The sequence below is a fragment of the Rhinolophus hipposideros genome (assembly GCF_964194185.1).
Source record: "Rhinolophus hipposideros genome assembly, chromosome: 11".
Classification (NCBI taxonomy): Eukaryota; Metazoa; Chordata; class Mammalia; order Chiroptera; family Rhinolophidae; genus Rhinolophus; species Rhinolophus hipposideros.
This window is the reverse complement of record NC_138057.1, coordinates 50,512,188-50,540,060: the sequence shown is the minus strand read 5'-3', so window position 1 is coordinate 50,540,060 and position 27,873 is coordinate 50,512,188. Positions and strand designations below refer to the sequence as shown.

The 27,873-nt window shown below is 51.1% G+C and overlaps 1 protein-coding gene across 5 annotated transcripts; it reads left to right on the top strand.

Annotated features, from left to right (window-relative positions):
- The first annotated feature begins 11,590 nt into the window (after nt 1-11,590).
- On the top strand, nt 11,591-27,401 carry AQP7 (aquaporin 7). 5 transcript variants are annotated; one of them, XM_081066936.1, is made up of 9 exons: nt 11,591-11,798; nt 12,868-12,916; nt 16,911-17,010; nt 23,620-23,743; nt 24,142-24,279; nt 24,490-24,608; nt 24,785-25,002; nt 25,395-25,677; nt 25,770-27,366. In XM_081066936.1, the coding sequence occupies exons 2-8, from the start codon at nt 12,891-12,893 to the stop codon at nt 25,675-25,677; spliced, it is 1,008 nt and encodes a 335-aa protein (XP_080923062.1). In that variant the 5' UTR covers nt 11,591-11,798; nt 12,868-12,890; the 3' UTR covers nt 25,770-27,366. The 5 variants fall into 5 exon arrangements, 4 of the variants coding, with proteins under 4 accessions (XP_080923062.1, XP_080923064.1, XP_080923065.1 ...); XM_081066939.1 differs by having other exon boundaries at nt 11,600-11,798; nt 16,687-17,010; XM_081066938.1 differs by having other exon boundaries at nt 24,785-25,126; nt 25,395-27,352.
- Nucleotides 27,402-27,873: the final 472 nt, after the last annotated feature.

The following is a 27,873-nucleotide window of genomic DNA, read 5'->3' as shown; positions in this document are numbered from 1 at the left end:
GATCATGTATTGACAGATATGCCTGGCATATAATAGGAGCTTGAGGACATTCTTCAGCCCCAGTAGGACTTGACTCAGTGGTAATGGGGTATGAGGAGCCAGGGTGGATGGGCTTTACTAGCTTCCACCATCTAGTGGATAACAGACTCACCTGACCACTCCGACCTCCTGGTTCTCTCTGTTTGTAGACTGTTCTTCCGTTCTCAAGGAGCTCCCAGTGTTGGGGACAAGCTCTTAAGCAGAAATACACAGGTGAGAGAGGGCAAGAGTGGACAGAGCCTGTCTGGGCCCATAGTAGGGCTCTTGGCTCAAGTGTATGCGAGCTAACGAGAGGTGTGAATTATCATAGACAGAAGGGCTTCCATGGAGGGGGCACAGATAGGAGGCATGGGGCTTGGACAAGGGAGAGGAGAGAGGGTGGGTCCTGCTGCCATCCTGACTTTTCCCCTAGGGCATCTATATTTAACAGCAAAAGTTTGATGGTAGTCCTTTGGGTACAGCGACAGATGACAGGTCAGATACACACACACATGCATTTGAAGGGAACAGAGGAGGCTTTGTGTCACGAGTCCTGGCTGAGGGCAAGAGGTAATAAGGGTGGAACTAGAGGTTTGGGGGTTCTGGAGGCTGGTGGCAAGGCAGGCCCCACGCAGGGTGTTGGTCCCCTGAGGCCACAGCTGTCAGCTTGGGGCTTCTCATCGGGCTTGTTCAGCAGGTCCCACGGCTTAGCAGGTGAGTCACCCTCATCATCATGTGGCCTTTGTTCAGAAAGGGGCAGGGGCTGTGCAGAATGGAGTACCTGTGTGTTCATCTATATAGGGTATATGCTGTGTTACATGCCTGAGTCTGAGATGTGTGCCCACGTCTGTGCGTACAGGCTGGGAAGTCCCTGTGCGCACAGCCCATGTGGGCCATGCAAAGATGTGGGCCACAGATGTGGAGGGTGCAGGTGGCATGAGGTGGAGGTAGTAGGGGGAACACGCAGCTCTTCCCAGAGCACATGTGCATGGATGCAGGTGTCTCCCTGAAAGAGGGATGTCGCTTCGGAGGCTGCTGAGCCTCCTCCGAGAGGAGGCGGCCTGGGTGGGTGGCTGTTGAGGAGGGTTCCCTGATGACAGCTTATTTTCCCCAAGAAAGGCTTGGCTGGACCAGCTGGCAGAGCCCGACACTCTAAGCCCATGGTTACAGCTGCAGTTTCTTTAAGCTTATCCCTTAAGCCTGTGGCTGCAGGCCAAGGTGGCTGCCCCATCCTAACCCTGAGAGGGCATGCACACCCACAGGACACACAGGCAGGCCAGGAGCAGTGAGTATGGCAGGTAGACATAGAGCCAGAACTTTCTCTCACCTCCTCAGCAGGCGGGAAGTACAGAAAGGCCCACGCGGTGCCTGGTTTGCTGGGACTGAAGAAAGCATGGCAGCCCCAGATGTCCATACCCCTGCTTTGTGTGGCGCTGTGTGCACTGGCACGCAGTGTGCGTGCATACCCTTGTTTGTCTGAGTGTGCTGGCCCTTGCCACAGCGCCCGGGGCCTGGTGCCACCTTCACATTGTGCTCCATGATCTGAGAGTTGCTTCAAGTGGGGCAAAGAGCCTGGGTTAGGAGCCAGGAAGACTGGGTTCTACGCCAGGCTCTCACTTAGTGACTTTGGAGATATTCCTTTACCCTGCCTGGGGCTCAACTTTCTCACTGTAAAATGTGGAGGGGCAATAATCCCTGCGGGGCCACCTCCGAGGCTGTTTGGCGACAGATTCTCATGGAGGTGTTTGGTAACTCAGGAAGGTTTGGTCTTGGGGCCTTCACACGGGGAAAGGCAGCATTTTTTGAGTTGTTGTGGGGACAGAGCCCCAGAAAGCAGTTTCCAGGCTCTCAGCCTCACATAAAAAGGTGCTGGCTCAGTAAATGGTCATCAACTGTGATTGGATGGCCATCAGCTGTGGCTAGTTGGCCGTCAGCTGAAACCAGTGAGCCATTGGTCACTATTATAACTGCCGTGGCTACCCTAGCAGAAGGAATGGGGGCTAGCAAGAAGATGGTGTCTGGCAAGAACGGACTGCTGTTAGAATGGCAGGTTGCAGATTATGTAGATCCTGCTTCCTGTGTCTCCAGCCCAGCTGCCAGCGAGAATATATTGGTTTGACTCCCCTATCTATGGCTCCGTGGGTGTTCCTTTTTGGCCTCACCATATCCTGTGTTCTTATGTGGGGAGCGGGAGCAGAGACCCCACCTGACACCCCGCAGGCCGCCCGGAACGACAGTTGTTCTGTTGAAGGACTAAGGGTTGAAAGCAGGTAACAATCTCCAGAGAATTTGCACTTGTTCTATAAGTAGTGTTCAAATCTCTTGGAGAAGTGAGGCATTTAGAATTCTGGGGCTGAGCTTCAAAACAAATTAATGTTACAGGTCAAGGCCTGCTTGAGGTGAGGCTGAGAAATTCTGTCCACACATCCCTGCCCCCTTCCAACCCTGCTTACCTGCTGGGGGAGAACAGCAGTGTCCCCAGACTGAGGTTGGGAACCAGCTCACAGCCCTCCCTGTCTCTCATTCCCCCCCAGATACCCCCTCCACCCCTTGCTGTCTCTTAGGCTCACAGTTCCCAGAGTGCAGAGGCTGTAGGCTTAGCCAAAGCAAACAGACAGCACCAAAGTCAACAAAACAAGAAAAGAAGCAGCACAGGTGATGTGGAAAAGAAAACTTGGAAGCCACAATGAAGGTGTGTGGGCTGGGCTGGATGGAGTCTTGTGTCTCCCTCAGACGAGGACCCTGGGGCTAAGGCTGGCCCTGCCAGTCATTCCCTTGTTGGGAGTTGGAGGTGACTCAGGGCACGGGAGTCAGGTTAGATGCCAGGAGGGGGCGCTAGAGCCCAGTCTCAAGAGTGCTGCTAAAAAAGATGTGGTTGGGTCAGGTGTTTCCACGTGCCCCATCTAACGCCACTGAAGCCCTAAATTGGCTTGCCTCAGATGCTTTGAGAAGCAAGTGAGAGAATAGCTGGGGGCCAGGGCTGTAGGTGGGAGCAGGCAGGGTGGGAGTAAACAGGCTGGAACAACAGCAGAAGTAAGGCGCCACAGCTGTTCACCCCAGGGTTCAGGGTCTTGGAGCCACAAATCCCGGGGATGCCCAAATCCCCACTCCATCCCACCCAAAGGTGGAGTCGCCTTCCTGGTGACCTAGTTCTCTCCCACTCAGGGCAGGGGGAGCTCAGTTCTCTCAACATACATTTATTGTGCATCTGCTGTACACAATATGCTATACAAATCAGCGGTCCCCAGGAGACGGCCTGCCCAAGGACCTGTCACACGCAGATCCTCCAGCCACTAGGTGAGGTGGCTGCTTGTTGATAGAGGGATGATTGCAGGTGCCTGGGGAAGCCCCACTCCCAGACCACAAACAACCAGGGTGTCAAGACCAGTGAGAAAAGGAGCCAGTCTGCAATGGGAAGAGCTGGTAGACCAGAGTCACCTGGCTGGAATGGCTTGAGATCTGGGTAGAAGTCTTTGGGCTTTGGTCTGGTTGTCTGTGGAATGAGCACTCTCAGTATATACTCCTACTTGGTCTTGGTCAGGCAAATGTGGGTCAGGACAGGAGGGATAGGGTGCAGGGTCTCCTTCCTCAAACAGGCATCCTCTCCACCACCCAGTGTTTACTCATCACCAGGCACTGCCACGCCCCTTACCAACCCAGCAAGGTGAGGTAAGGATGAGTAGTTCCATCTTACAATTGACATCCAGTTAAATATCTTGCTCAAAGTCACCCAACGCCAATTAAGCAGCTGAACTGGATTCAAGCTCAGGTCTGCCTGGCTATAAAGCCTGAGTTATGAACCATAGTTCACTACCTGGATGGGGGAGCTCTCCTGAATAGCCAAACCCCAAACCAGCCGCAGACGCATGCTCCTGGCCAGGAGGTCCCGGGGTGTCGCACTGCTCCTTCTGCCACACCTCACTCTTTCATCCTTCTTGTGAAGCCTCCCTGCTCCTGACTCTCCTCTTTGCTCTGATTAATCCAATATCAGAGACTCCACTATTATTAGACCTTTCTTTTCTGTGGGTGAAGAAATCACTGCTGAGAGTTTCTCCTTTAGAATGCTTTGTTGTGGATTTTGAAAATGATTTAGGCAGAAATCAAAGGATAAAAGTGGAAGGTGAATGGCTGGTGGGGAACTTGATAATGGAGGGTATCAAGCTGCCACCCACTGAACCCAATGATTGGGCGGCATCCCTAAGCATGGGACAACTCACTAGACATTGTGCCTCTGGGTAGATACAAGAGGAAGCACACAGCTCCATTCACAAAGGACCTCTCTCTCTCAGCCCCCAAAGGAACCTAAATAAAACCGCACTATTAAAGCTAACTTCCTATATATTCTAAGAAATGCAGGGGGTGAGGGAAAAGTCAAATGACACCAAGAGAAAGCAAACAGAAATCCAGAACATGGACTCCTATAGAACCACATTTACTCAACAAGTCAGTGACATGAACAAATAAGAGGGAGGAAGGGGGGACTGCTCGTGTTTAAGAGAGCACTTACCACGTAACGCAATATAATGTGACCCTGTTTGGATCCTGCCTCAAAACCAACCAATGAATTAATGCAAAAAGGCATTTTGAAACGATTGTGTGTACTCGATATTTCCATGGAAGTGCATTGCGATTATGTAAGAAATGGTTCTGCATATGTTAGGGACGAATACTGAAGATGTAGGAATGAAATGACAGAATGGCTGGAATTTGTTTTAACATACTTCATGAAAAAGAAAAAAGAGCAATGAAACCAGAGGGGGCAGATTTGGGAGAAGTTTGGATGAAGTTGGGTTGGAGCAGGTGAAGGTAGACATGCCTATTAGATGTATGAGGGAGGGAACAGATGTTGGATCATTTGTCCTGGGGCAGTGGGCTGGCGATAGGACTGGGGAGATGGCAGCATTTGTGCGGTTCGAGAGGACAGGAGAACGTGCGGGATCGACTTCTCCAGGCACAGTGGCCTTGAGGATGCTCTATTCAAGGGACCACAGAAAATGTTTTGTTTTAAAATAAAAAAAAAATGAACTTGTTTATTGAAGAAATGTTTAAATAATACAACATTAATATAGTGATCTTTGTATCAACACAATTGTAAAATGTAATTTTTATTTATTTTTTTAGGGAGGACGAGGTCCACAGAGGCAAAAGGCCATGAAAGTCTGAAATGGCCCTGTGGTGGGGAGGAGATTGTCCAGAGATGGAGTGTGGCAGAGGGGAGAAGCCATCAAGCCTGCGCTGTGGGGAAAACCCCGCAGGAGGTCATCATCCTCTCTCCATGCTTCATCCTTGTCTTTCCCGTAAAGAGATGCATTAGGGCATCCTCAAACTGACTCACCCTGGGCCTTGGGTTGTGCCCAGAACAGAAGAGACCGTGTCTGCCTGCCCAGCCCCATCTGGCCCAGCCCGCACCCCAGGCACCGGTGCTGGCATGGGAGGAACCTCCATGACAGTGGGAGAGGCCCTCAGAATTGGGAAGGCACCACCCTGCACAGGGTCCCAGTGTTCCACCAAGCCTTCATGGCTCAATGCCCCTAGGGATGCGCGCCCCAGTCCCTGCCCACACAGACCTCTGCACAGGTCCTTTATGCAATCACCATGTTTCTGGAAAGCTGTAAATAAAATCCCCCCCTCCCACAGGCTGGCACGCTTTCCTGCTGAAGGGGCGCACCCTATGTTTCCTCGGGGTCTCTACTACCTGTTTGTCCTCAATGGAACATCCGTGCTTGAAGAAACCTCAGGATTTGGGCAAAAACAAGAGAGGGGGGAGGTAACTCAGGGAGCTGCTGGCCTCGTCCATCTGGAGGGAGGCAGGGAGGCTGCCTCACTTGGGGTGCCCCCCAGTGTGAGTGCAAAGACAGCAGTCTCATCACACTGGGCCTGCTGGGCCACTGGGCCTGCCTACTTTCTCAGGCCGAGCAGGAAAGTGGAGAGAAAGTAGCTTGCCCTGAAGGTGTTGAGATGGGCTCCCTGCCCACCCCAAGCCCCCTGTTCCAGGACCATAGCACCTGGCGAGATCAGATAGGGCACGTTCCTGCAGTGAGCTGCCTGCTGACTGGGACCGTGCTGACGCAGGCAGGAAAATATTAACCCAGTGGAATGGGTGCATACTCATGTGTGCAAGGCTGTGTGTGTGTGTGTGAGAAAGAGAGAGAGAGAGAGAACCCACAGAGAGGTTTTCACATCCAAGACCCGATGCAGATATGCACACGCACACACTCCTGCCCATTCACACATACACTTGTTCACATACATATACAAAGACACAAATGCTTCTCACACATGCAAATTCCATTAGTGTCATCTCCCAACTTCTGTTGATGAGATCGCCTCCTTCAGGAAACCTTCCCTGATAGTTCCCGCTCATACTAGAAAGTGACAGGCCTGAGCTGTATGCCTGGTTTCTCATGTCAAATTAGGCAGCCTGATGTGAGCTTTAGAGTGGAGCAGGCCTGGCTTTAAATTCTGGTTCCTGGACTTACAGGATGTTTGCCCTTGGGCAAGTGGCTGTGCTCTTGACCTTGTCTGCCCTTGTCTCTGTCTCCTCTGTCCTGGAGGCCCAGGCATGACTCTGAGAAGAAAGGATAAGAGCCTAGGAGGGGGGAAGGGAGTTCTGGTCATTGCAGAACATCAGGGTTAAAGACCATCCAGGATCCTGCCTGTACCCATGCCCCTCCCCAGCCTAGCCCCCAGTTCTCCTAGCTGGGGGAACCCTGACCTCCTAGGGTAGGGGACAGAGCCCTGACCCAGATGTTCTGGTTCTGGTGATCTTAGGCAAGTTGCTACCTTGCTCTGAATCTCAGTTTCCCGAGCTGAAAAATGAGTTAGAAAGGGGACGTTTACCTGGGTGAGGCATCAGGGTCTTCTTTCTTGAGCAGAATGAGAATCTTCATGGCTTCAGGTGATATCAGAGACAAGAACCCCTTGGGGGACCTGCACTGCGCCCCCACCCCCATACCTGCCTCTTCAGCCAGAGTAGCTCCTTTCTTACTGATGGACACCGCAGACTCCTGCGTTATACAAAGGATTCCAGGGCTCAAAAGAGTCTGAAAAACTCCAAGTCTAAAAGAATTTGATTGAAAGCAGTTTACATGATAAGTAAGTTAATCAAAGAGTATGTTGGTCGAAATAAATTAGCTGAAAATGATTAGTTGTTTTCTTTTTTTTTTTTTTTTTAAGATTTCATTGGGGGAAGGGAAACAGGACTTTATTGGGGAACAGTGTGTACTTCCAGGATTTGTTTTTTCCAAGTCAAGTTGTCCTTTCAGTCTTAGTTGTGGAGGGTGCAGCTCAGCTCCAGGTCCAGTTGCCCTAGTTGCAGGGGGGCACAGCCCACCATCTCTTGCGGGAGTCGAACTGGCAACCTTGTAGTGGAGAGCCTGCGCTCCAACCAACTGAGCCATAGGGAGGCAGCTCAGCTCAAGGTGCTGTGTTAAATCTTAGTTGCAGGGGGCGCTGCCCACCATCCCTTGCGGGAGTCGAGGAATTGAACTGGCAGCCTTGTGGTTGAGAGCCTGCGCTCCAACCAACTGAGCCATCGAAAAATGATTAGTTTTTTACACATCAATACTTTTGGGGGAGTTCAAATTACTTTTAGTATCTGTGGGTATTTTTCTTTCTTTTCTTTTTTTTATCGGGGAATATTGGGGAGCAGTGTGTTTCTCCAGGGCCCATCAGCTCCAAGTCGTTGTTCTTCAATCTAGTTGTGGAGGGCGCAGCTCATCTCCAAGTCCAGTCACCGTTTTCAATCTTTAGTGGTAGGGGGCACAGCCCACCATCCCATGCGGGAATTGAACCGGCAACCTTGTTGTTAAGAGCTCGCGCTCTAACCAACTGAGCCATCTGGCCGCCTCTGTGGGTATTTTTCTTCATTCTGCGTTTTAAAAATTTCTATTTGCATGCTCACTCCTAATTGGGTTTCAGCCAACTGTGTCTGCCCTGTGCTTTTCATAATAGAGAAGAGATGGAAAAATTTAAAATTGGAGGTGATCCTGTGCTGTGCAGCCACATATATGATGTGGCTGTAGGTCCATTGGTATAAAAAGATATTGTCAATAAATGTTTGAGTGGAAAAAGTACTGTACAAAACTTGATGTAAGTTTCATTCTACTTATTGTTTACAAAGTGGGGAGGGGATGTGTATATGTGTATATATGAAAAAAGGATTAGAAGGAAACTTACCAAAATATTAGTCGTTGTTGCCATGGAGTCAGTTGTTGTCATGTCTCTTAAGGTTCTTTGGGCTTGTTTGTATTTTAGGTAATAAAAGAATAAAAGGATCTGAAGGTTTTTGTTTGTTTTTTTGTTCAAAAAATTTTCCACCCCAGTGACAGACAATTATATCTCCTCAACTTGCTTGGCTATGTGTTCATAAATATTTAAATTTTCAGTTACGTTGAACATTAATGTCACCATTTACCAGTGCACATTGTAAGATTTTTAGTGTAGTGAGTAAGAAATGGGCGACTGATGAGCACTGGGTTATTTCCAACCTTTCACTAGCAAAAATAGTGCATTGCAGCCAAAATTAGAATAAGAAAACGGAACAATTTCTGAAAGAGGGACTAAATGCCCAAAGAAACACCAAAGTTTGCAAAAACTGCCCTGTAGCACACTAATATTACTATTGCATTTTCAATCGAGTTGTCATTTCAACCAAATTAATTTTTGACTTAATGGTCTGTTACTGCCTTCATAAGCCTTTTCTTGGGCCCTGTGTGGATGCCAAGTGGCTGGATGGGAGGACCACATATCTACCCCACCCCATTTCACAGACTAGGACACAGGCCCAGGGACAGGGACTGAGCCAAGGTTGTGCAGTGAATTCGATGCCCAGCTAGGTCTCAAACCCAGTCAGTATACAAGGTCGGGTCTTCCCTGCAGCTCAGAGTTAGGACACCTCATCAAATTTTTGAATTTCAGATAAACAGTGGGTTGTGTTTTAGTATAAGTATGTCCCAAATATTATGAATATTGTTTTTCTGAAATTCAAATTTAACTCAGTGTCTTGTATTTTACCTGGTGGCCCTACTCAGAGCCTATCCTGTGAAGACAGGACCCCAGGTGTCCTCTCTCTGCCCTCCACCATCCCCAATGGCGCTGGAGATCCCCCCCAGGCTCTGTCTAGACCCAAACACCCGACCTGACGGGCCCGTTAGCTGCCTCTCTTCTCTCCACAGTTGAACTTTCTGCCTCCTCAGCCATCACTTCTTCAGTGCTGTGGCCACCCTCCATCCCACCAGCTCAGCAAGGCTGGCCCCTCCTCACATCCAACTCTGGGGCCATAGCCCCTCTGAGCTCCCGGTAGCCTGTTGGCAGCCCATTGTTTGGGTTTCCATCTCCCTCCTCACCTGCTACTTTTCAGCCACCCTCCTGTCCCCAGAATCCTGCCCCTCTCCCTGGCCCCACTCTCTTAGGCTTCCTGGCAATCCCACTGACTCCCATGGTAAATGCCCAGGCACTGATAACTCCTGTCCTCGTTCTTTCTCCAGGTGGACCCCTGGCCCAAGTCCAGGCCCAACTGTGCCTCTGCCTCCTGGGTGCTCCAGGGGCTCAAGGACCCCCGACTGGCTACTTCACTCTTTTCTTTGCTTAGAACCCTTCGAGGGCTCCTCAGGCCCTTGGGAAAAAGTCTGATCCTATGTCCTGGCAGACAAAGCCCTTCATGGTCTGCCCCGGCCCACTTCTCCAGCCCTCTTCAAGCCACTTACAGTTCCCAGAATACATTAGGTGTTCTCACAATCCCACTGGGCTTCAAACGGCTTCAAATCACCACGCCCACGCTGGCCTCCCCGCTCGCCTTGGTGGAGGCATCTCCCACGTCATGCCTTCTTGCCCCCTCCAGGCTGGCTTAGCTGTTGCCTGTATTCCCTTCACTTGATCACAATGTATCGAAAGTCACCTGCCATTTATCTATTTCTCCCAAGAGAGAGACGGGACTGTGTCTCCACCTCTGGTCCCCGGCACCCAGCCCTGTAAATGAGTCCAGGGCTTAACTCCTGAATCCACCATGGATGCCAATTCCCTCCCTCACCAACCTGATCCCAGCCCCACCCAACTTTTCCCAAGCTCTGACTTCATCCTAGACCCCATTTCCACGTTTTTTCATTTTTTTTTTAACTTTTATTTATTTTAAGTGTGTTTTTCCAGGACCCATCAGCTCCAAGTCAAGTAGTTGTTTCAATCTAGTTGTGGAGGGTGCAGCTCCTGCTGGCCCATGGGGGGATCAAACCGGCAACCTTGGTGTTACGAGCATCGCGTTCCAACCAACTGAGCTAACTGGCTGCCCCCAGCTCCACTTTTGACGTTAACTGCACCCTCATCCGAATAGCACACACAGGAAAGGAATAAAGGCAGGTGTCCCCCATGTCAAGGGGACATCTCTCCTGTCCTGAAGGAAGGACTTAGCATTTTGAGCCCACTTGAGTCGGCAGAGGTGAGAGAGGGGCGGAGCCTCAGCGTCGGGGGCTGCATTGGAAGAGTTCATTCCTTAAGGACAGTTGCTGACTAGGAAGCCCTCAGACTGCAGTTGACCCCTGTCTCTCCCTGCAGAGTGACCTGCAGGGCAAGTTGGGCTGGGGACCTGGGCAATGCAGGTTCCAGACCTGGCCTGGTCTATTGGCACCCTCTAGAGGGCAGTTCTATTGCCAGGGCTGGCTTAGAGCAACCAAATCTTACACTACCTCCTGGCCTCAGAAGCTCTCTGGACTGACTGCCCACCATCCACCACTCCACCTGGCAGGTTTCCTTACAGTGTGCCATTCCCTTGTCTCAGCACTGGGTCACCTGCTCAAATCTCACACTGCTCATCCTTAGAGGCCTCGCCATGACTTAGCTCCAGACGTTCTCTCGGACAACAGCTGGTCCCTGGTTTGCTCCTAACCCCACCTCAGTAACTGAGCTCCTGTAACCCTGGATCGGAGCCCCACACTCTGGTCGGCTTTGGTTCCTTCACAGAGGTTTCAATGGCCGTCCCCTAGGGAAGTGTTTTCGAGAAGGGGCCTAGGATGCCTCCTCCACCGCTCAGATGGGGGCTCCGAGGGGAGGAGACCCAGGCTCCTTCTTCTCCACCCCAGACGAGGGTGCCCCAGAAGACGGGACTTAGCTTTCTCTCTCCCCTCTCAGACTGGGGTTTCCCTGCTAATATGGTTTATGCGTCTTCCTTCAGACTGAAGAAATCCAGGGCCCGAGTCTCCCCTTCCTCCTTCAGGATGGGGGCTCCCTGAGGACTGACCCAGGGTCTCCTCCCCAACTCCTCCAACTGGCCGTTGATCTCCAGAACTTTCCAGTCCCTATTCTGTGCAGCTCTCCCCACAGCCAGGGGCTCAGCAGCCTCCCCAGATCTGGGGTCTGGGAGGACTTCCTCTGGCTCCAGGCTGGACACCCGGCTTGGAGGACAGGCGCTTCCTCTGGGACGATGAAGCCCAGCGCCCACCCAGAGTTCCACCTCTGACCTCATAAGAGCTGCCTTAGAACCCGGTCTCCTTGACGCTGCTGGCGGGAGAACGGATGCTATTTCAGGCAGTGTGACAGGACTTGGCTCAAGTGGCCCGGGCCAAAACCCTGCCCCACTGACCTCTCCCCTGGAGGAACAGCGCAGAGCAGCACTTGGAGTCGGAGCCACCCCAAGGAAGGCTGAGAGGTGGGGTCTAGACTGGGGACACAGTGGAGTCCTAGCTGCAGGAGTCGCCAGAACCTGGGACATTCAGGGAGGAAGACCAAGACCTGCTGTCACTGAGAAGCCTCCAAGGAGGACGCTGAGAAACCTAAGGCACTTCAGCAGAGTGAGTCTGGCTCCAGGCAGGGCTGAAACAGGGGGCTCCCTGGGGAGTGCCGCTCCCTGGGGACCTTATGGGGAGGAGGTGACCATGAGACTGTCTAGGCAAGGAACCCCAGCTGAAGGTCAAGGCCTGGATGTTTGTTTTGGTTTCATCCTGAGTTGCTGTCTGGCACTCTCTCTGCGCTTCAGTTTCCTCACCTGTAAATTGACTGCTGGGAGGAGCAGGGTTGGAGGATGTGCTGTGCTGGGCTGTCAGCAGAGTGTGGCGTGGGATGGGGAGGAGAGACCAGTGACACTGGACCAAAGCAGAAGGGACGCAGGTCAGAGAGATGGGTCCATTGCTGGCTTTGCCGGAGTGGTGCCTTCCCCTGGGTCCCCTTTCCCTGCCCCCAGAGGGGTTCTGAAATCACGGCTGGGATGTGAACCTGTGCTAACAGCTGGAGGGAACTGGGCTAGAAGACAAAGGGGATATACAGGATGGGAAAACTCAAGGGTTGTGTTTTATGCTGTCGTTTGTGAGGCAAATGGGAACACAAGGAGGAATTTTTCTGGAATAGTGAGAAATGCAGACTTTGTTCTGAGGTGGGGGTATGAATTAACTGAATTTTTAGGATCTCATCCTTTGTGTGTGTGTGTGTACACGTGCGCGCACATGTGTGCAAGGAAGAGGCCCTGAAAAGTCACAGTTTAAATCAGCAGCAAGAGGGCTTGAGCTTAAAGGCAATAATAGCCGTATATGTGAGGGTGGAGCCACGGAGGGGAGTCTGTGGGCATGTCCACTGTCCAAAGCTGGGTTGCAGACTTGGGAAGGTCTGGAGGAACTCTGAAGGTCCTGGTCCAGAGGTCAGGGGTCCTGAAGCCAGTATAGGTATAGGAGGTGGGATTCCAAGGTCTTTTCCCATTGGCTGAAGCACACCTACCTCCCCAGCCCCTTCCAGCGTGGTTGGGTTGAGGGATTGGAACTGACAGGAGATGTCCCTGTGGCTTCTCCCCTGTGGGGGCTGAGGTTTGATAAGAATATGGGGCCAAATTCTGTGCCCTCTAGCCCTAATCACCTCTCATTGGCTCCACAGCATCTAAAACTCTCAGACAGAAAATGACTCAAGCAAAAAGGAAGAGGTGGTAAGCACCCACCCATTCCCCCATGCCTGCCTCCCATCCCCAACCCATAACATCCAGTGCCCGCCCTGCCCCACTCTCAGCCTCTCCTTCATGGCAGCTGATGTCTCCAGGCCCCCTTCTCCTTACCTCCCACTAGCCTGTGGGGCCCAGAAGAAGGGCCTCTCAGACTTGTGCCCATAGCCAAGCACAGGCTGGGCCCTGGGGTGAGGGGAGGCTCAGAAAAACCTGAATGAGGATCAAGGGGTGGGTCAGTGGGTTCCAACTGCTTCCATGTGGGTGGTGCTCAATGAACTGAACTCACTACCTCTCATCCTCTCAGGCTTAGGCTTCTTTGGGGTGAAATAAAAGCCAAAGTCCTTGCAATGGCCAACGCCCTGCCTACTTAGCCCCTGTTCCCTCTCTGACCTCCCTCCACCTCACCCCCACTCTCCCCGCTCGTCACACTGACCTCCCTTCCTTCCCTTCAGATATGCTCAGAGTCCTTCAAGACTTCCCTCTGCCTGAAACACTCTTCTTGTGGTTACCCACATGGCTCACTCCTTCACCTCCTTTGTGTCTTTGCTCAAATGGTACCTTCTCAGTGAGGTTTACCCTGACTGCCGTCTTTCCTATAGGACATGCTACCTCTAACACACAAATGTACTTGCTCCTTACATCTCACTGCTGCCTGTGAGCTCCCCGTGAGCCGGGATACTTGTCTGTCCGTGCGCTCTTGGATAGAGGGAATGCAGGTTTTCCCCTCTGTGCTGATGACTTTGCTGTCTCCGGCCCAGGACTCTCTCCGAGGCGTTAGACCCTGTTTCCAAAGATCCACTAGTGTCTCACAGTCAACTCAGGCCCAGTTGGAAACAACCTCCTCCACTCTCCCCAAGCCCCCTCCTCTTCCTGTGGCCTCAGCTCAGTTGAAGACCCCCTTCTCCTCTGTTGCTCAAGCCAGAAGTCCAGACATTGTCCTTGACACTCTGTCTCCCTCGTGCCCCACATTTAGTCACCAGTCTCCTAAAATATCTAGAATGTGCTCACTCTCACTATTCTTTCTACTACCACCCTACTTCCTCAAGGCCACGTAGGCCACCATCTGCCCATTCTTCAAGTCTCTTCAGGCCTCACCTCCTGCCCAGGGGTTTCTCACCTCTGATGGTGTTGCTAATGTCCATCTTGTCCACTAGATGGAGCAATCCAAGAGTGGGGACTGACATTTTACATTGTGTCCCTGGTGTTTGACTTGTAAACAGATGCTCAATAAGTGTTCGTTGAATGAATAAATGTTGGTTAGCAGATTGAATGGTTGGCTTGAGGTTAGTTGGATTGTTGACTGTTGGTTGGTTGATTACATAATTCAATGAACTAGTTAATAGGAGAGTCAGTTAGTTGGTTATGTTGACAAATTGATTAGTTAGCTGAAGAGTTGGTTGGTGAGTTGTTAGCTATTTAGTTCCTTGGCTAGCCTCTAATACGTAGGTAATTATCTGGTTGCCTCTTAGTTTCTTTGTAGGCTAGTATTCTTAGATACCTTTTTCTCATTCTACACCCTCTCCTTGAACTACCTCATCTGTGCCCGTGGATGCGGTTATGATTTCAGTGAACTCAAAATGTATGTCTCTAAACAAGACCGCACGACCAGCTGCCTCCTTACTGGTCCTCCCCACCCAGGTGTCTGGTGGGAATCCTCAAACTCAACACGCCCGCAAAGGGACTCCGGGTCCTCCGAACTAAGCTGGCAACTTCTCTCCTGTGTCTCATGTGTCACTCTGCTGCTCTAGCCAGGATCTGGGGTCATCACTGACTTGTCGCTCTCCATTCTCCTCTCTAATCAAACACCAAGGTCTGTCAGTTTGACTGTCTTCTAGCCATCTCCATGGCACCTTCTTGGCTCAGGCTGCCTTTACCTCTCAGCCTGTCTGTGGCAGAAGCTTCCTGATTGTTCACCACAGCTCGACGCCTGCTCCCTCATCCCAGCCTTCATAGAAGAGGCAGTTCTGCTTAAATCCTCCACCTACTCCCCTGGCTGTCTGGGTTGGGTTCAGACTCCCTAACATGGGCCTTGAGGCCTCCTACCATCTGGCCCTGTGCTCCTCTCTGCCCATCTCATGCTACTTTCACTCCTCTCTCTGGCCAGTCCCTCCTTGCAGAATTCCTCTGCACATCACATACTGTCTTAGCCGCAAGCCTATGCCCATGCCATTCCAATGCCCAGAACTACCCCCACCTCCCGATGGCCCTTCTCCTGGCCAGTCTTCTATTCTTGACCTAATTTTCTCTTCCTCTGGGAGAGCCTCCTACCCTCTCCTCTAGGTCATTTTCTTCCTCCCTGCAATCCCCTGGTGCTCACTCTTCACCTGTGTCATCACTCCTCATACTTTATAGTAATTGCTTAATTAGTGGCTTTTCTTGCTAAAAGCAGGGATCACACCAATGTTCTTTACTGCAGTCCCTGACACAGTACGCACAGAAGGCATTCAACAAAATCTTTGGTTCAGTTGCTGGTTGGGGGTTATTTGTTGTTTACTGTGTCCCACCTGCTGTGTGGTAAGGAGGAAGGGGCCCTGCTTCCAGACTCTCTTGGTGTCCTTGACTTCCTGCTCTGCTCACTGATCTTCTGCCTCTCTGGCACCTTCCCAGGATTGTTTCTGGGTCTCTGCCTGCCTCAGGCTGCTCACAGGCTCTTCTTTGGGGCTGAAGAAGTCGGTCATGGGGGAAAAGGGACCTACATGATGCTGCATGGGAGCTGGAGCTGGATGGGAGCCAGGGGATTGTCCAGGCAATGCTACATCCCCTCCAAATGCACAGCCCTGCGTTAGTTTCCCTGGGGGAAGGACACAACAAGGACTGGGGTAGGTGAAACATGAACATGGGGTCTCATCCAGAAAAGTAAACGGTGTTTTATCTATGCCTGGTTTATATTTCTCCCTCTCCTTACTCTTTGCTGCTATGAGGCTGGGGAAATTTAGGAAGCCTGGGGTGGGGTGGAGGGTGATGTTGCTATCCTGAGCAGGGTAAGGTAGTGAGTGTTTGGTGTCAGCTCTAAGGCCACACTTAGAGTTATCTGTACCCCTCCTTCTCTTTAGCCTCTGGACCCCATCTCCTTCTCCAACAGACGTTGGAACCTGTAACTCACTGTTTCATCTATCCATCTAATCATGCGTCTATTAAATAACAATTTTTCAAGTATCTACCATGTTCCAGGCACTGTAGAAAGTTCTGCAGATCTAGTGAAAAGTAAGACAGATGAATTCCCCAATTTTCATTCATTCAACAATATAGATTGTACTCCTACTATGTGCCTGGCACTGCACTAGGCACTGAGAATACAGTAAGGAGTAAGATCCAGTCCCTTTTTTCCTGTCTCTCTCTCTCATTCGTTCATGCATGCATTCATTCATTCATTCATTCCTCACTTCCAAACGTTTGTTTGTGTTGACCTGGTTGCAGAGCCTGCTGCACTTTGCAGGCCCTTCATCTTTGGCAGAACCTGGTGCATATTTCAGGCCTGAGTGCTTTTTAGAGAGTGCAGACTTTGCCCCCAGCCTGTGCTGTTTGCAGAGTGCCTTGTGGTTGCCATGTCCTACCTGATGTCTTGACTGTGTCCCCAGAGATCTGATTCCTGCAGGTAGGCAGGCAGGCAGGCCGACAGACAACTGAGCTCCACTTTCCTGCCTGCTATCTCCCACCTGCTTCTCCCCCAAGGCTCACTGGCACCATGGATGGCATTCATCAGATCCCCAACTGCCCTCTCCGCAAAGTGGTTTCATTGGTCCAATCCCCACCAGAAGGAAGAAGGGGCCTGGTCTGGCCATGGACCCCCAGTCCCTCTCCACATCCCTGTGGCTCTCGGGAGTCTCAGCGGCCCTGGGCAAGAGGAGGTGTGTGTAGAGAGCCTGCTGGGTTACCCATTAACCCAGCCAGGAGCTGAAGGCTGATGGGCAGCAAGCGCACCTGTCTCACTTCTGCCCATGGGCTCAGGCTGCTGCTTCAGCTCCCCCTGCAATTCCAGGATGGTCTCATCGCCTGTGATAGTAAGGGCGCAGGCAATACTGCGGAAGGAAATGGTGCGCGAGTTCCTGGCTGAGTTCATCAGCACGTACGTCATGATGGTGAGTGGGTGGGTGGCACAGGGTGGGTGGGCTCTGAGGAAGGGGCATGAACCCCAGGAGGGTGGGGCTCAGTAAGGGCAATCCATGACCCCCTTCCCACTGCTGAACCCCTGGGTCACATTGTCCATGCCCCGGCCTCTGACCTGGGAGCCTGATGGTGAAGCTGGGAGCCTGATAGGAAAGTAAGGTGAGAGCTCTGTCTTCCTCACCATGTCTTTTTTGAAGAGAAAGGGCTCATAATATGTGGGGACAGAACAAAACCATGGACTGGGTGATGTCAGAAGGCATGGCTGGAAATGGGAAGAAGGGAAAGCAAGAGGAAAGAGATTGGAGAGAACACTGAGTGTCAGGCTTTGAGAATTAATCTTGAAGGCAATATGGAGACACTGCAGGCTTTCACACAGGAGAACGATGTGATCAGATTTAGATTTATAAGGAAATTCTGGGTGAGGTGTGGAGCCTCAGCAGAATGGGCAAGGCTGGAGAGAACAGAACCAGTTAAGACACTATTGCAATAACCTAGGATAGAAAGAGGGTGGTAACTGGTCCAGGGATAGAGAAGAAAGCACATGTTTGAGGCAGTTGTGGAAGATGGAATCAATGCTTTGCAAGCCACAGATGGGGGTTAAGTGCCGAAGGAGCCATTCTGAGCCTGGGGCCCAGCACCGGGCCAGACGTGAAATCAGTTTAGACGTGATTAAGTGAGGTGCTGGGGGAGAAAACTGGGGGGCGGTTGGATATATAAGACTAGAGCTCACTAGAGTGGCTTGGGCTGGAAGTAGAGTTAGAGTTCATCAGAATAGGGATGGTGATTATAAAAACTGTCCAGTGAGAGTGTATAGGAAAAGAAAATTGAGGGCAGAGCCTTGGAGAACGAAGAGGGGCACACAGAGAGTCTGGTGGACAGGTGGGAGGAAAAGATGGGGGGAGACCAGGTTGCAGAAGTGTGTGTGTGGTGTCCACAGGAGGGAGTGGTCACCAGGATGAGAGGCTGCAGACAGGTCAGAAAGGGTGACACTGACATGCGTCTATGCAGATTGGTGACATGGAGGTCATTGGGGACCTCGGCCAGGGCTCTTTCAGTGGATGATGGGATAGACACCAGACTACAAGCAGGAGGTTTCTTGTAAGGTTTCTTGTAAACTTCCTCTCTCTCCACCTGCTTCAGCCCTGCCACTTCCCGCAGCCAGCCTCTTCCCTTAAGCTGTAGCCATGCTTGTTTCTATGTATGGAGGGCACACGTCCATGAAAAGAAGGGGCAGCCTTTGGGAAGGGAAGGAAAGACAGTTAGGAACACGTCAGAGGCAGTGGGGGAAAGAGAGGTAGTGTGTGTGGTGTGTGTGCAACGAGTCACAAGGTAGGAGATGATGGGGTTCACAGAACCAGGGGACTCTCGACACCTGGCTTCTTATCCTGATCCTGCCCCTGAGTCACTATCTGGCCTTGGGCAGGTCTCTCCGTGGCTCAGAGCCTGTCTTCTCAGTGATGAAGTGTGCTGAATGAGACCTTCATGGGAGCGGGACTTGAATCCCGGCTCTGCTCTCTTCCAGCAGCGTGATCTTCCACAAGTGTCTTAACTGTTCAGAACTTTAGCTTCCTCGTTGGTAAAAAGGACACTAACATCAAGCTGGCAGACTTGTGTGAAGAAGGCCAAGAGCCAACACACAGTAAACAGTGTTGGTCTCTGGTCATTATGACAAGTGCTCTCAGTTGCTCTCCCCTCCCTGCCTCCCGCCCTTTCCCCTCCCCCATTCCCCACCCTGCTGCTGGGCTGCTAAACTATGAAGACAACACTGGATTCTGTCTCACCTAATCCAGGGCAAAGTAATTCATTTATGACAAAACATTCCAGCCCCGTGAGGGCTGTTAAACCTTGGAACTGTGGAGGTAGGAGGGTGACTCCTTGGAGAGCTCTTAGGGAAAACAGGTACCGCCCACATACATTGAGGCCCATGTCTGTGTTTCTCTTCCTTTTATTGAGATTATTATTGAGCACCTACTGCATTCCAGGCACTGATGCTAAGCACTTTACATGCAACACCTTCCCAAATCCTCACAATAGTCCTGTGAGGGAGAGTCTGTTATTAACCCCATTTCTCAGATGGGAAAACTAAAGACCCACGAGACTGTCACTTGTCCAAGGTCACATTTTAAATTATGATTAAATCCAGTCCAGCATAATATTACAGTCTTGACCCTCTATCTCTATGCTCTGTCCCTTAGCGTAACTATGGCAGGATTTCTAACACCCTGGCTTGTTAATGCTCCCACAGCTGAGGTAAAGCTCTCACTTTCAGGCTTTGGGCAATTCAAGACCACTCTCTGGACCTTGGTTTTCCTCATCTATAAAGCCGGAGCAGAAACATTTGCCTTTCAGATTTGCTCTGAGGGCTGAAGGGAAGTAACATATGTAAAAGAACTTTGGGCTCATATAGGACATTGTGTTGTTATTTTTAGTTGTTGGGCCGTGTCAAGTTGATAGGAAGCTCAGTGAGTCACTAGGGTGAAGTTTTCACTAGAAAAGCAAGTGTGACCTTGGGTCCCATTTACTGCAGTCAGGATAAGGGAAATGGACTATTCTACTCATTTCCACTCTGTAATCTCTGAGGGTGCTGTCCTTGGGGCTGGCCTTGTGGCTCCTGGTGGGACTTGGACAGTTTAGACCACATTCCCTGACCAGGAAAGGGAGGAGCTGGACCATCAGGACATTGGAAAACAGATGTAATCCATAGGGCAGGAGTTGCAAACTCACAAGCTCCAGGGGCCAGAGAGAGCACCTCAGAGTGGCGGGGCCTGTTGCAGAGTGCCGATTTGTGCAAAGACGTAGCTGCCACCACTCCAGCTGACTGTGGCCGTGCAGGCTGGAATGCAAGCTGGCATCACCCAGGCTCTGACTTCTCAGGAAAAGCTGAAACGTTTGGTCATCAAAACCAAGTTATCCAAACAAAACATGTGCTGGATGGATGAGCTGCCACTTGGCAACCCTGATACAGGAGTTTCACCTGTATTCTATGATTCTATGGGGTTATTCACTCATTCATTTCTTTTAGCAAATAGTTCTAAGCTCCTACTTGGAAATGGGGACCCTAGGTCTTTAGACCTTCCATGCCAGGTTTCCTCCCTGCACCTTCTGACCACCCCCAAGCCTGTCAGCCTGTCCTGGCCACACTCCCCAGCCCCACGTCCCATCTGTTCCTGTCCACTCCTCCTCATCCTACCCTTGGCTCTAAGCCAACGCACTTCTGGGCCCCTCTGCACCGGTCCTGGGGCTCTTGAGGAACACAGTGGGACCTGCTCCCTGCCTTTCCCCTACTCTATCTGGACCATTTCACTTTTTTCTCAGGCTTCCCCAAAGCTGCTCTGCACTCTGCCTGTTTGATTGATTGATTGCTTGCTTGAGTGATTGATTGATCAGCAACTGGCTTGCTCTCCAGCTTGACAGGGAAAACCGTCAGGTGGGCTTCCTGTGTCTGGCTCCTCACCCACCTTTCCCTCTCACTACCAGACTCACCGACCTGTATATCTGTACATTACCTGCTCCTTCATGGAGGACCCTCCACTCCTGCACCAGTCTCACTACTCCAGTCTCCAGAGGTACTTGCTCTGCCTTTTTCTCTCTCCTTTATTTTCAGCCTCTCCTCTCAATATTAATGTACCAAAGTCTCTCTACGTAAAACAACACAACACAGAACAAAACATCCCTCCATCCTGTGAGGCCCTTTATTGAACAAGTTCTCTCTCCCTCCCTTCTCAAGCAGGTTCTCAAAGAGATGTTTACACTGGTACCCTTCAGCGCCTCCTCACCACCTACTAACCTCTCAGTCTCTAGGACCTGACTTTGTCCCTATGGCCTGATGATACAGTACTCACCACATTACTAATGACCGCTGCATTGTCACACCCAAAGGAATGCTCTCCTACTCTTTGTTCTTTTTTTATTTCAACACCTGCTCCAGCTGGGGTTTCTAACACCCACCCATGAGAGCTGATGTGCAGCTCTAGGTTCAGCCCTTAGATACCTTCTCACCTTGCGTCCTCTCATCTGCCTTCATCCTCCCCGATGGCTTCAGAGGTAGCCCTCATGTCCACAATTTTCCAGGTTTTCTTTTTCAAAAACTCTAGAACAGAACTGTCCACTCATTACATACGTATGAGTGACATATGTAATTTAAAATTTTCGTAGCCACATTTAAAAAAGAAATAGATGAAATTAATTTTAATAATTATTACATTTAACCCACATATCCAAAATATTACCAGTTCAACCTGTTATCAATATAAAATTATTAATAAGATTCTACATTCTCCTTTTCCTATGAAGTCTGGTATGTACTTTACACCTACAGATCTTAATTAGGACTAGCCACATTTTAAGTACATAATAGCCACCTGTGCCGAGTGGCTGTCATATTGGATGACACAGATCTAGACTTTGATTTCCAGCAGTCTGGTCATCTAGAGGTCCCTCACAGACATTATGTCCAAAACACATGGACCTTTCAAAGGAGGTGCCATCTGAGTGTGGCCTTAGAGTAGAGTATCAATTTTTCAGGGTCTAGGACCAGGTATTCCAGACAGAGGGAAAACATGTAAAATCCTACAGGCATAAGAAAGCATGGCATGCAGGGAACAGTGTGGGTGTTGGTTTGAGACTATCTGGCATAGGTGACTGCCTAGATTCAAATCCTGGCTTACTATGTGCAGGCTGTATACTTTGGACAAGCCTCAAATTGCCCATCTGTCACATGGGGGAGACTAATAGTACCCAATGCATATGTTGGTATAAGGGTTAAAGGAGGTGATAGGTACAACTTGCTTACCAGTGCCTGGCACATAGTAAGTGCTCAACAAATGGTTATTATTATTTAGTAGTAATACTGTTGCTGAACATAGAGAACACTGGAGCAGATATGAAACTGAGAGACAGAAATTATAAAGGGTCTTAAATGGTCTACTGAGTTTGGACATTATCCTAGAAATGGAGGGGAGACAGTGCATGTTTGAATGAGGGGGCCGACATGATCAGATTTTTGAGTTAGAAAGGTCATTCTGGCTGGAAGGAGGAGGCTGAGTAAGATCTATGGAGAATGTAAGTAGAGGCAGTTGGGTGTGGGGGAGGAGGGAGAGGAAGCTTTCTCATTTGTGGTATCCAAGTTTCTGGTTTGGCCAAGTGGAATAGGAACATCAGATGAGGATCACATTTTCCAAGAGATGGTAAGATTTCAACATAGAACCTGTATTCCTGTAACATCCAGACTTCCAATGGATATCTGGAAATAGGGATCTGGCTCCCAGGTGGAGATTTTGGGAATTTTAGTGCAGCAGGCATATCTGAAGCTATAGACCAGGTAAGAAGACCCATGAAGAGTGACTGGAGTAAGATGTGAAAGAGGCCGAGGATGGAGCCCTGTGATCATCTGTATTCTTGAGGCAGATGAAGGAGAAAGAATGTGGGAAAGAACTGTGGAGAGGGAGAGGCTACAAAGGTAAGAGGAAAAGCAGGAGAGAGAGGTCATAGAGGCTGAGGAAGGACTTCAGGAGCAGAGAGTCCTTAAGAGGGTCAAAGTCAGAAAAGTCAAGTAAGACGATGTCTGAAGGGACCTTTGGGAAATCAGGAGGCTGGAGCCCTCGGAGAGGAGAGCTCTTCGGTGTCTGTGACACGTGGAAGCAGAAGCTAGATTGAGGAGGGAGACAAGGGAAGGGCTAAAGGAACCAGCCAGTGGGGTCTTTCCTGGAGGCTGACTGACACAGGGAGTGGTTGTCTAGGAGTTCAGCTGGACAGGGAGGCTGGGCTGACGTGGGAAGGTTTACTTTTAGGGAGGAAGAGACCCGAGTGTGAGAGTGTGGGAGCCAGTCAAGGGGAGGCCTCTGCAGAGGGAGGGAGAGGTTGGATGCAGGTAGCACAGCTGAAGGGACAGGCAGAGATTCAGGCAGGTGCTGAAGGAGGTCGAGTGCGAGGGCACATCTAGCCTCAGTCCTCTAATCTCCCTGTGAAAGGGGTCAGTGGCGGTGTCCCCTGAGGAGGTCCAGCAGTTAAAGACCGACAAGAGCTACAAGTTCAGGAATGATGTCTGAGGGCAATGGAAATATTGCCGGAGGCAAGAGTATCAGAACCCCACGGGCTTCCAGGGCCGATGTGTGTAGGGGCAGGGTGGGCGGCGATGGTTATGGGTGGGGGCTGTGGCAGAGTCCAGGCATGAAGTTTAGAGATCCCTTGAAGCAACTTCCTTCAGGCTAGGCTGAAGTGTGAGATGCTCTGAAGGGTTCAATCACACCCGTCATGCCCTCCTTGAAGCCCTGCCCCCTCCCTTGAACGTCAGGTGGGCTTGGGGTCCAGGGCCCTGGCTGTGCCCGTTAGCCCCTGACTCTGCTGCTCCACATGGCACCCCACCCAGCTCTTACTGGTCAGGTCTTAGAGGTCTCGACAGGGGCAAGGGAGGAGGGGTCATGAGGAAGGAAGTCTGGAGGAAGAGAGCATGGCCGAGGGACTCCAAGGGCAATGCAGGAGGCCCAGGGAGCGAGGGTGAGGAGCCGGAACTGAGCTCTGAGCCCTCCTCTGAGGTTGGGGCTTCTGGGCAGGAAGTCCCCTTACAGGCCGTCCCTCGGCAGGTGTTTGGCCTTGGATCCGTGGCTCATATGGTCCTAGGAGATAAATTGGGCAGCTTCCTTGGTGTCAACTTGGGTTTTGGCTTCGGAGTCACCATGGGAGTACACATTGCAGGGAAAATCTCTGGTGAGTGAGCCTGGGCCCCACCTGACCAGCAAGCTCCTCCTGCCCACCTCCAGCCAGCCCCTTGTCCGAATCAGCCAGCACTTGACCCTCACCGGCTACTTGGAGGGAGACTCTCCTAAACCCCTTGCCTCTGACTGTCTCGCCCAGACTCTCGTGAGCCCCCGGACCCACCATTTTTACTAGCTGGGTCAACGTCGGCAGCTATTTAACTTCTCTACCCCACTTTCCTTAATGGTGAAATGGAGATGGTAGTCCCTGTCTCGTGGGGTCCTTGTGAGAATTAAGTGAGTGCACTCCATAAATGCTTGCCTTATTATTATTGTTGTTGCTCTCAATATTATTTATGATTGTTGTTGGTTTCTGCTCTCATTCTCCTGACCCACTTGCCCTCCCTGCAGGGGCCCACATGAATGCGGCCGTGACCTTCACCAACTGTGCAGTAGGCCGCATGCCCTGGAAGAAGTTTCCTGTGTATGTACTGGGTCAGTTCCTGGGTTCCTTTGTGGCTGCTGCCACCATCTACGGCCTCTTTTACAGTGAGTTTCCTTCTCTGGGTTGTCCACTTCTGGCCCCAGCCTCCTCCTCTGAAATATGGGCAGATCCAACCTCAGGGTCTTGGCCTGTGAAAATGTCTGGGAGAGAATGCCTTGGAGGTGCTCCCCACCCCTCCATCCTACAACCTTATTTCTGCGACTCCAGTGGGATTGAGCTAGGGGTAGGTTCACCCTCAATCTGTGTCTCCACAGCGGCCATTTTCGAATACTCAGGCGGACAGCTGACAGTGACTGGTCCTATAGCCACCGCTAACATTTTTGCCACCTACCTTCCTGACCACATGACATTGTGGAGGGGCTTCCTGGATGAGGTCAGTGGTCCGGGGGGGTGTCCCTCTTCAGGCCCTCCCCACCTCAGGAAGCAGACAGCAGGAGCCCCTCACCATTGAGAGGACAAGAATTCTGGATGGGAACTGTACCAAGACATGTCTCTGCCCCTGGGTTTGGGCTGGGTCCCTGGGTGGCTACCATGGCATCTCCTCCCCAGGTGTTAATTACGGGGCTGCTCCAGCTGTGTCTGTTCGCCATCACGGACAAGAGAAACAACCCAGCACAGCAAGGGACACAGGCCGTGGTGATAGGCCTCCTTGTTGTCATCATTGGAGTGTCTCTGGGCATGAACTCAGGATATGCTATCAACCCATCGCGGGACCTGCCTCCCCGCTTCTTCACCTTTATTGCTGGCTGGGGCGTCCAGGTCTTCAGGTACTGCCCTGCCCAGCCATTCCTGCGAGGTTTCTGCGAGTTCCCCATGTGGAGGGATGGGGGCAATGTGAAGAGCAGCACAGGAGTGTCCTCCAGAGCTCCCAGGCGGCCTCGGGAGGCAGAGGTGGGTGCTGCCCTTCCCCAGACCAGCACTGATGCAGATCCTGCTCCTGCACTAAATGGAAATCCTGCTCCAGATGTGTCCCTGTCCCTGAATCAGGGTGAAGCTGACCAGGGCCCCGGGCTCAGGGATGGCTCCTGAGCTAGGATGGGAGTCATTCCTCTACTCTCAGGCCCACCTCCCTGTCTCGGCCTGGGGTGGATTCATGTGCTATCCCAGGCATCGCCCCTTCCCCCACCCACCTCACCAGGTTTCTGCCTCTTGCCTGCAGGGCCCGGGACTGGTGGTGGGTGCCAGTGGTGGCACCGCCTCTGGGTGCCTACGTAGGTGGGATCATCTACTTGGTCTTCGTTGGCTCCACCATCCCACAGGAGCCCCAGATGTCGGAGAACCCCATGGAGTATGAAGACTGCAAAATACGTGTGTTGCCCACGACCATGCCTCCCCAAATGGAGACCTCTTCCCTTACACCTGTCTCTGTATCCAACGACAACAGACCTTCAGTCTGGCCTGTCGCACCCTTAAGTGACTCCATCCACATAGAGCAATTCTAAGTAAGATTATCCGTGAGCCCCATCCCCACCCCAATATGAAGGCTTTGTCCCACAGTGGCACCCTTACTTCCTGGGTGCTTTCTGTGATTCAGCTGCGCTCCTGAGTTCTGAGACGCCCCCTGGAGGAGAATGGGGAAGAGAACCTGCAGCTTCAGGTGGAACCAGATGACATTAGAAGATGTCAGATACAGAAATGTGGACTTTCGGGCACAGTGTAAGAAAGGGATGGTTTTGGGGAAAGAACAGCTAGCTGTTGGGGGGGGGCGGGGGGTTGGTCAGCTCTGAGGATACCTTGAACTGCCCTGGGATAGGACTCGAGACTCCCTAAGTTTTGGCCAGTCCTTGGGCCAGACAAGACAAGGCCCAAGTTGAGGATAGTTTCTCAACCTTTTTTCCATTATTGCTCCCCTCCCAGAAGTCTTTCAGATATTTTTTCTTAATTATATATTTTAACATTAAAGATATACTGTATTATCTGTTTATGTACTTTATGTTTATCTATGCTTTATACAAATATAGTAAGTTTTTTTCACCTCCCCCTTCCAAGAATTAATTTTCTCTCCCTTGGGGGGAAACTACACTCCACCCTTGAAAGTGCCTGATGTAGATTGAAAGTAGGTAAGGGGTCAGACTTGTCTTCCTTTTTCCTGGTGCCAGAGCTCTCCCACATTAAGGAATTCCAGAGTTAGAAGGAAGATGCAGAGAGAGAAATCCTTCCAGTGTAGAGATAGGAAACGGCCTCATGAGGTTCTGGGGGACAGGCCCAGAAGTTGGGTGGAGGTGAGGCAGCCAGGAAGGAATCATCCTGTTTTCTGGGATTCAGCAGGCAGTGTCACTCATGGCTCCTGTCATTGCTTGTGTTTATCCTTTCAACAATTATTGAGCACCTCCTATGTGCAGGCCTTGCTTAGCCACTGGAGCTGCTGCACTGGATGAGGCTGGGTCTCTGCCTTTGAGGACTGTGGTCTAATGGGGACAGGACGAAAGAAGTAAGTGGTGGAGAGGGGCTACATGGACGCTGCGGGGTTCAGAGCCCAGCCTGGAAGCTGAGACCAGGGACGGCTTCCCAGAGGAAGAGACAAAGCAGAGGAGGGGCCAGGTTGCTGAACTTGACGGTTTGAGGGGACGGGGCAGAGGAGGCTGGACTTTCTTCTGGAGGTGGGGACGTGGTAAGCAGCTGTGTGCAGGTTGCTGGAAAAGGGGGAGATTGGAGCCTGCAAGGGAGTGTGGTGAGAGGCAATAATGCAGAAGCAGCAGCAGCAGGGCACCTAATGGGTCAGTGCTGGGGGATGTGAGGGGAGAGAAGGGACTCCCTCAATACCTAGGAGGTAAAACCCACAGGACTTGGGTTCAGATGAGATGAAGGAGTAGGTGAGGATGTGGCAGGAGTCGGCTGACTTTCAGTTTCTTGCTTGGGCCTTGGGCACTGGAGATGGCCCCACTGAGAGCAGGGCATGGGAGAGGAACTGGTTTGGAGACGAAGATGATAATTTATATCATGGACATGATCAGCTTGAGTTGTCTGTGGGACCTGAAGGAAAAGAAATGTGTAGTCTCGGGCGAGTTACTCAATCTTTCTGGGCTGTGGTTTTCTCATTTGTGAAATGAATCTATCAATATTACCTACCATTTGTGTTGCTGCCATATTCAATGAAATAAAATATATACAATGTTGAAAATATTGCTTGGCACAGAGTAAATGCTCAATAAATAATTATGCCTTTTGTATAGTCTGGAGCTCAGAAGAGAGCGGAAGACAGAAACTGGGGAAGTTGTGGTTGTGTGGATGGCCGGGGCCATGGAATAGTGAGAGGAGGAGCAGTGAGCAGCACCTTGGGAGCACAGCTGGGAGGTGGCTATGAGGTGAGGAGTGGGCACCTCTAGAGGTTTGGCTGCGGAGGGGGCACCAAGTGGATGGTCAGGGGGCACTGGAAACAACCCAAATGTCCATCAACAGGGGAACAGATATTTACATTGCAGTTCAGTCGCGTACAACAGATTTGATACATCAGTGAAAACTAAGGCACAACAGCTACCTGCAACAACATGGAAAAATTTGGGAGGCATATAAAGCAACTCAGTAGACTATACAGTATGACACCAGTTACACCATTGACAAACAAGCAAAAAATGACATATTCTTTGGGAATACACATGTGATAAAACCACTTTAAAAAAAAAAAAGGCATGATTCCT

Excerpts from the sequence above, each read along its gene's own strand:
- AQP7 (XM_081066939.1), top strand. The coding sequence starts at position 16,870 with ATGGGCTCAGGCTGCTGCTTCAGCTCCCCCTGCAATTCCAGGATGGTC. Across the intron at positions 24,280-24,489 it reads CATCTACGGCCTCTTTTACA|CGGCCATTTTCGAATACTCA; the intron begins GTGAGTTTCCTT and ends GTGTCTCCACAG. Across the intron at positions 25,003-25,394 it reads TGGGGCGTCCAGGTCTTCAG|GGCCCGGGACTGGTGGTGGG; the intron begins GTACTGCCCTGC and ends TCTTGCCTGCAG.